Source organism: Lupinus angustifolius, chromosome LG11, assembly GCF_001865875.1.
Source record: "Lupinus angustifolius cultivar Tanjil chromosome LG11, LupAngTanjil_v1.0, whole genome shotgun sequence".
In the NCBI taxonomy this organism is placed as follows: Eukaryota; Viridiplantae; Streptophyta; class Magnoliopsida; order Fabales; family Fabaceae; genus Lupinus; species Lupinus angustifolius.
Genome location: NC_032019.1, coordinates 33,041,251 through 33,049,678, shown reverse-complemented (window position 1 = coordinate 33,049,678; position 8,428 = coordinate 33,041,251). Strand labels below are relative to the sequence as shown.

At 33.3% G+C, this 8,428-nt stretch overlaps 2 protein-coding genes across 3 annotated transcripts; one reads left to right on the top strand and one right to left on the bottom strand.

Moving 5' to 3' along the window:
• LOC109361302 (chlorophyll synthase, chloroplastic) lies at positions 725–6,800 on the top strand. 2 transcript variants are annotated; one of them, XM_019606741.1, is made up of 15 exons: positions 725–929; positions 1,102–1,146; positions 1,557–1,645; positions 2,786–2,873; positions 3,084–3,169; positions 3,376–3,462; positions 3,545–3,610; positions 3,699–3,782; positions 3,886–3,947; positions 4,637–4,712; positions 4,812–4,874; positions 5,002–5,083; positions 5,950–6,026; positions 6,195–6,242; positions 6,383–6,800. In XM_019606741.1, the coding sequence occupies exons 1-15, from the start codon at positions 806–808 to the stop codon at positions 6,443–6,445; spliced, it is 1,140 nt and encodes a 379-aa protein (XP_019462286.1). In that variant the 5' UTR covers positions 725–805; the 3' UTR covers positions 6,446–6,800. The 2 variants fall into 2 exon arrangements, with proteins under 2 accessions (XP_019462286.1, XP_019462285.1); XM_019606740.1 differs by having other exon boundaries at positions 726–929; positions 1,554–1,645.
• Positions 7,090–8,224, bottom strand: LOC109359563 (protein SLE1). Its single transcript, XM_019604266.1, has 2 exons — positions 8,014–8,224; positions 7,090–7,528 (listed from the first exon to the last, which is right to left on the bottom strand). The coding sequence occupies exons 1-2, from the start codon at positions 8,129–8,131 to the stop codon at positions 7,308–7,310; spliced, it is 339 nt and encodes a 112-aa protein (XP_019459811.1). The 5' UTR covers positions 8,132–8,224; the 3' UTR covers positions 7,090–7,307.

The window sequence follows — 8,428 nt, the reverse complement described above, 5'->3', positions numbered from 1 at the left end:
TATTTAACTATATGAACTAAATATTTAATATAGTTTTGGTAGGACTAGATAGTAGAGATAAACAAAATGTTGATATAGTAGTGTAAGATTTATTGGACTCCATGTAGATCAAAAAGTAAATAATTTGATTTTTTAGAATGATATTTGTTATAATAGACATTCATACATTCCAAAAGAATTAGTTTCTTATCCATGATATGATGAGATATTATTAGTTTTTTTGTGGTACTACTAATGACATATCTTATAAGTAAGGAATTAATCCTTTTCGAAGTGCGTAATTGTCCATCCTAATAAGTCTCACTCATATGAATCGAATCCTTAACCTTTTAATGAAGATCTAACATAATCTAACATCGCTAGACTAACATTGATAGATATTTTTACTTATAGAAAAAACCTAGAAGATTATTTGGATGTGAAAGCCCTAATTAAATATTTAATTTGAAATACTATACATGGAAAATGGGGCTGGAATTAAATATGAGTAATGTTAAGATTCTCATCTATTAAATAACATACACCAATAAAAATAGTTATTTTAAGATTACAATGTTATCCTCATTTATAATAATCAAAAGTTTTTAAAAATAACATTACCCAAAATATATTATAAAAACAACTACTAATTTTTTTAGAAGTGTTTTAATGCAACTATCAGAAATGTGTGTTAAAAAATTCACTATTTTTAATAATCTAGAGAAATAATATTTATGAAGTAGATCAATAAAAGAGATAACCACTCACCAATAGCAATATAGCATAGTGCCATTTGAAGCTCCAAAACACAATCTCTTAATCTTCAATGGCTTCATTACTCAACTTGGTTTCACTTTCACCAAAAACATTCTCAAACACTAGAACAACAACCTCTTCATTTCAACCTCGGATTCTCCAACAACCATCTTCTCTTTCATTCAACAATAGTAGTATGTTTGACTTAAAACACCCCATAAAGTGATTTTTTGCTGGTTTCCAAAGATACCCTTTTGAAAAATCATGTTTCTGATTAGTTAAAGTTTTAGTTTTTATGATTTTTGTAAGTGTTGCTTTGATGGGTCTTATGTTTTTTTGTGTGTTATGTTTATGTGGTCATTGCAGGGTGGAGATTTACTGTTAGAGCAGCAGAAACTGATGCCAATGAAGGTTTATTTTTTTTATTTTTTATGGTTTTATATTGTTGCTTATTTTGTGCCATTTGTTTAAGCTTAGAAATGCTATTTTTAGATTGTGTGAAGGAATGATTTACTTTTATTATTATTGATTTTGGTTTATAGTAGAAGCTATTTATGTTTGGTTAAAGTTTTAAAAATAATCAATTCTTACTTAAAATGCCACTCATGTTCATCAGAAGCTAGTTTCTGATTATAATCAAACAGAAATTTAATTATTTTGAGATGCTGAGTTATTAAGAGAATCTTATGCTAATATCCTAAAAGTTATTTTTTTAAAATGAAAGATTTTTGTTGAAATAATACAAAAAAATGAGCTCTTCATTTCCCAATATCTAGGTAATTTTCACAATAAGTTTTTTTGTTTGTGGGATGTTTCAGCAGTTAAATCTCAGGCACCAGATAAGGCTCCTGGTAAGGATGGTTCAAGCTTCAATCAGCTTCTTGGTATTAAAGGAGCTTCCCAAGAAACAGTGAGTCAAAACTCTATTGAATCTTCTTACATTCTCTTATTTAGATTTGATGTTTAGAATTAGAAATTTTGGTTTCAGTTTACATTATGGATGATGGATGTATCAAATGCTCATAACCGGATCTAATGATAGATTAGAAGGTGTATTAGAAAATTAGGTTTACATTTGCTCTACTTATTTAGCAGAGATGAACATGTTGTATTGGATGAAAGGATACATTTGACAAGATAAGATTAGAAATGAATGCATCAGTGAGAAAGTTAGAGTAACTCCTATTGTAGAAAATATGGTAGAATCGCGCCTTAGGTGGTTTGGACATGTCTGGAGGAAATTGTTAGAAGCTCCATTAAGGAGAGTAGATGAAATGGAGGTCGGTCCAATTTATAGAGGCAAATGGAGGCCAAGAAAAACCATAGGCGAAATGACTAGAAAAGATTTCGAGATCAACGTTTTGTTAATGAACATGATTTATGATATATTATGATGTCGCTCAATCCATGGTATAGTAGCACAACAAGGACAACAGTATTGGGCAGTAAACCTCATCTTAGCAAGAAAAGCAAAACAATCCATTTTTAGGTTATAATCTATTTTTTTAGCTATCTTAAGAATAGATTTTGCAGAAAATAGAACATAGGAAGACTGAATTTAATAGAAGAATTTTCAGAAAATAGGTTTTGGTAATGACAGATTTTAGAACAAACTGATCTGAAAGACTAATTGCTGATGGATTCATCTTTCGGGAATTGCCTTCATGATGTTATTTTCGAACTCTTCCAGACCTAGGTACCACACTTAGTACATTTAGTCTGAGTATGTTTCAAATTACAACCCATCAATGCCCTCAACCTATGAGTAAAGAACTAATCATTTTCGGGGTGCGTGATTGCCCCTCCCAACAAGTGTCATTCATAGGAATCGAATTTTTGACCTTTGGCCTAGTACGATACCTGAGATCCAGTGAGTCTTGTACTACTACACCAACGTCTCGTTAGTATTTTAAAACACTGTAAGTATGACTTAGTTCCAAACCAACAATTATTGGAATCTGCAAGTTTACTGATTTATTGCATGGTAAAATAATGTAATGATCTGAAAAATGTTTATATTTGGTAATTCATTGAGTAATACATTGTGCAGAATAAATGGAAGATTCGTCTTCAACTTACAAAGCCTGTCACTTGGCCTCCATTAGTTTGGGGTGTAGTTTGTGGTGCTGCTGCCTCTGGTACTTATAATTGATTTTAGCATAACATTTAAAAGTTAACTGACATGCATTGTCGAGAAAAGTTCGCTCCAACATTTTATGGTGATAGTAGTTTCGAAATGTTCATCTCAAAGATCTCTATTTAATGCATCATCATCCTTCACGACAAACGTTCATACATTTGATTTGATAAAACATCTGTGTTACAAAGCAACTCTGCTCTTTGGGCAGGGAATTTCCACTGGACTTTTGAGGATGTTGCAAAATCAATTTTGTGCATGCTGATGTCTGGGCCATTCTTGACAGGATATACACAGGTAATATTCTTTGTTGGTATAAAATTTTATACTGGAAATAGCCTCTCCGCTTACGGAGGTAAGGCTATGTACATCTGCACTCCTTAGACCCCACTAAGTGGGAGCCTCTTGCATTGGGCCGCCTTTTTTATAAAGTTTTATCGACTGCTATTGACTGGAGTATCAGATTGATATAACCTTAAATTGTTGCCCTCTTCATTTTTTAGACTATGAATGATTGGTATGACCGAGAAATCGATGCAATAAATGAACCTTATCGGCCAATTCCTTCCGGAGCAATAGCTGAGAATGAGGTATGTTGTAAATCTGAGGCTGATATATCCTCTCCTGTTGTCACTTATTTAATTTTTCAATTTTTCGATCAAAATTCTGTAGGTAATCACTCAAATATGGGTGCTACTACTAGGAGGCCTTGCCGTGGCTGGTACATTGGACATATGGGTGAGTATTGTACTCAATAGTCCTATGGTTCATCTCTTCTGAGTTTAAAATACCAGAAACTTGGTTCCTAAAATCTTCTCCTTTATAGGCAGGGCATGATTTCCCTATACTTTTTTACCTCGCCGTGGGTGGATCCTTGCTGTCATATATTTATTCAGCACCTCCTTTAAAGGTACATTTTAATTCTGTTAGTATTTTTTCTGCCATTTAATTTTTTTTAATATTTTTTCATGTGTTTTGTGGTCATTTTATTAAGATCTGCATACTTTTTGTAGCTAAAACAAAATGGATGGATTGGAAACTTTGCCCTTGGAGCAAGTTACATTAGTTTGCCATGGTGTGTTACCTTTTATATTTTGATAATAATTAGTTACCTTTTCAAATCCTGGAAACAAACTTTTCGCTTGCGGGAGTAAGGTTGCACCCTCCTCTAACTGGGGAGCCTCATGCATTGGGCCACCCTTTTTAATACTTAGTTGCTTTAGACTTCAAATGTTATCGTGGTTGTGAAAATGTAGTTTTCAGTTGATTATGATTTGGATTTTATCCATCTCCTAAGATAAATATGTTGTTGAATATGAATGGTGCTAAGTTGCTCACCCTTATTTGCAAGATGCACATGACAGCCAAAGACATTAACTATTAATTAGAAAAATTACATTTCTTTTAAATTATTACTTGTGGGTAGGACTCACTTTTGGAATATGATATTGATTGCAATACAATTTTGACTATGGTAGCCTCCCATAGGCAACATATGACTAGGAATGAACATATTAGAGAGAAAGCTGAGGTAACAAGGTGACCTAGTGCACGAGGCTCCACCTGGTGGGATTCGGGGTAGAACATTATAACGTCATTTGATCAAAGTAATCAACTGTACCTAAAGGGAAAAACGTCGTTCTCGTTGCTGTTGTAGTCGTAGACTCGTAGGGCCATTTTGTTAGGAAATCATGATTAAACTGTTCTTCCTGGATTTAATTTGCACTGCTTTTCGGAAGTTCTTGATCAATTTCTTAATGACAGGTGGGCTGGTCAGGCTTTGTTTGGGACCCTTACTCCAGACATAATTGTTCTAACAATCTTATACAGCATAGCTGGAGTATGTACTATGTAGTATTATATGCTTCATGCATTCTATAATATGTCAATAAACACCTTAGACTGGTCTCATTAACATTTTTGCTGTTTCAAATTGTAGTTGGGAATTGCCATTGTCAATGACTTCAAAAGTATTGAAGGGGATAGAGCTTTAGGACTTCAGGTTCACTCTAATTTTCTTTTGCTTTTCAATGACTTGAATATGAACATTTTTATGTTTGTGAAGTTTTAATGATGCACATTATTTAAGTAGCTAGTGTTGACTTTTTTTGGCAATGTTGTTTCAATAGTCTCTGCCAGTTGCTTTTGGTGCTGAAACTGCAAAGTGGATATGTGTTGGAGCTATTGACATTACACAATTATCTGTTGCTGGTACATTTTGATCCCTCCCTCAAACATATGTAAATAGCTACTCTCATGTGCTTTGAATGCTCTAAAATGTGAGACACATGATATGATATGGCCGCAATAGTGCAGTTATAGAGTACAATCATAATGTGTCGCCATCCAACCGTGTTGGGTGAAACTGTGGATGTATTATACCATATTATTATGATCACATCGGACCGTAACAGATCCCAACAAAGTCAAAAATAGTCTTGAAACACAAAATGTCATGCTGCAATTTAAACTATGGCTTTAAACTATGGCTTTAACTGTTTTATAGGGCACTTTAACTTTTAACTTTTCGGATACATATATAAATAATTACTCATGAACAAATGATTCCACAAAACGAGTAAAACTTCAATTTTTTTTCCCTAAACAGTAATGAACATTGAACAACGGTTCTAGAATGTCATGGTTGAAGTTTTTCAATCTTACAAGCTACAAATACTTTGTTACTTTTGGTGCCAAGAATTTATAGAGGTTTATGTTTCAGATGATTTAGTGTGTCCTTTACTCTGCAAAGCAGTCTTTTTCATTAGTAATCAAGACTTCATTTTTTGTTAAACTAGGAAATGAAAATTAGACTACAATCTAATGGAAAATGTGGCCAGGCTCCCAGTTAGGGTCGGTTTGTGAATCAAATTTTAGAGGAAAATGAAAGAAAATGAAAGGCTTTGGAGATATCTTATTGATATATTTAATGACTCTCAAGCCCTTTTTTCCTTCATTCTCCTCGAAAATTCAACTCGCAAATGGACCCTTAGTTGAGTCTGGAGATGATAGATCTACACAATATTATGTCGGAGGCTATTTCAGAAAAGAAATTTGACTGATATATATGTTTGCAGGATATTTGCTTGGGGCTGGTAAACCGTATTATGCATTGGCTTTAGTTGGCTTAATAGTTCCACAAGTCATATTTCAGGTAAAGTACACTAGTATTACACAATTACACACCTCTTCCACCCTTTTAGATTTTTGTTAATTATATTGTACATAATATTTCATGTGACACAAATACATACTAAATATTTATATCAGTGTAATATTATAGATGTAACTCATTACTTAATTATCATACTGTGCCTTTCAGTTTAAGTACTTCCTCAAGGACCCAGTGAAATATGATGTTAAATATCAGGTATAACTTCACCACTTAAAATTGAGCTTGTATATATATAAGCTTTATATAAATGACCATCTATGTCTGAATTTTAATGTGGCATTAAATTAGTTTCAAGTTTCAACCTTCTAACTCTAGTGTTTTGAAATGTTTACCAGGCTAGTGCACAACCATTTCTGGTGCTTGGTCTATTGGTTACTGCCCTAGCCACTAACCACTAATCTTATGTGCAAAACTTACCATAAGGCATGAAGGGTAGAATCAAGAATTCAAGATAAAGAAGGGAAACAAATCATCTCAGACTGAGTTCATTTTAGACATGTACCATCTTTTTGTTTGTTCTATGTTTTTTCATCCTCTTTTTTTTTTACTATGCTTTCCATTTACTTTACCACTTTGTTTATGCTGAGGAGAGGTTTATTTTTAGAAAGCTTTGCAACATAATCAATTTATGTTATCATATTTTGTGTAGATAGAAGATAAACATAAGACCTTGGTATCTAACTTCACTATGTGTTGTGTATATGGAGAATCACAGATTGGATTAAAAGCATATGCATCTTAAAGATTTCAATATTCTAGGCTTATCATGGAAAAACCATTTTGAAGGGTAGTGTTGTTGTTGAGTTATATACAATTAATCAACATTGTTGTTAAGAACATTGGCATAGTGCAATTAGATTTACTTCTTACATTAGGATAACAATTTAACTATTGTGAGTTTATATGATTCTATGAGAAAAGAGTTACTTGTGTCATAGGTCCACTTAAAAATCCTGATAGAACATAAAATGTTAATAGATAAGAGGAACATTCATTATAAAAGCAAAAGCCAATGGCATTTAGCACTTCCTACAACACCATAAACCTTAAACTGCATCATCATTAGTAACTACATTATAGCTTCAGTCAGAGGTAGACCTATGACCACTTAAAAACAGAAACATTACCACATAATTTACATAGCTTCCAAAGCTTCAGAGATTCTCTTCAGCCATAACTAGAAGCATTAAGACAAAAACTAGTAACAACTTAGGACTAAACCATGTTCCTCTTAGGTGAAGTTTTTGAGATATGAAAGTTTTAGGTGTTCTTAAACTTGGACTCATCAATCTCAATACCTTCCTCAGCAGCACGTTCTCCACCAGATTTGTCCATGGTGCTGAGTCCTCCTTTGCGTCCCATCTCATGGTACCCTTCTGACCCTAGCTGCTCCTTCCTTGTTTGCCCTCCTTTCACTCCTAGCTCATGGTACCCCTCTGACCCTAGCTGCTCCTTCCTTGTTTGGCCGCCGCGGCTCCTCCCTACACATTCATGTATCATAAAAATCCGGAAGAACATCTTCTGTCCCACTCTATGTACCATTTTATTCTCATTGGTCAAGAGAATATGTGGTTCCATAAAAATACACACAATCAAACATAAAAAGTATATTCATTATATCAAATATAAGGCATTAGCATAGCTTCAAATATATCCATTAACATAAACATATAATTCATATTGGATCATTACTATGACATGAATATTTATCTCCTTCCTACTCACATGCATCCATTAGACATGTATAATTCATTACTTTAATGTACTTGCATTAACATCATAACTCACATCAAAGTAACATAAAATTCATTACTTTAGTACAAGAAGGGTTAAACATTACATATATCTTATGCACTCAAATTTCACTATCTTTACATAGTAACATAAAATTCATTATTGAAACTGTATTAGCTAAGAACTAGTGTAAAATTTTATAGACTCAAAATTTTCATAAGAATTTGTATACCTTCAGCAAGGTGTTCCTGAGCTTCTAGACTCTTGCCACCAGTGCCACCAGGAACCACAGTTTCACCATGCCTTGCCTTCTCTTCAAGCTCTTCACGGTTCTGTTTTCTAGATGCCATGCTTACTCACACACTCAGATTTTTCTTATACTTGAATCAAATGGTAACTAGTATTAGTGTTCACTGCAAGATACAAAGAAAGAAGGGTCATGCATGGTTTTTTATAGTGTGCAAAATATGCATGTACAGTAAGAATAATGAATAAATAAGGTTATTATTATTATTGTTATTTATTTATTAAGTAAAGGTAACTAAGTAAGTGCATGCATGCATGCGTGGACACGTGGAAGGAAACGCGGCTAATGGTGAAAGAGGACACGAATGTATGTAGCACTGTGAAAATGTTAGATAATGACA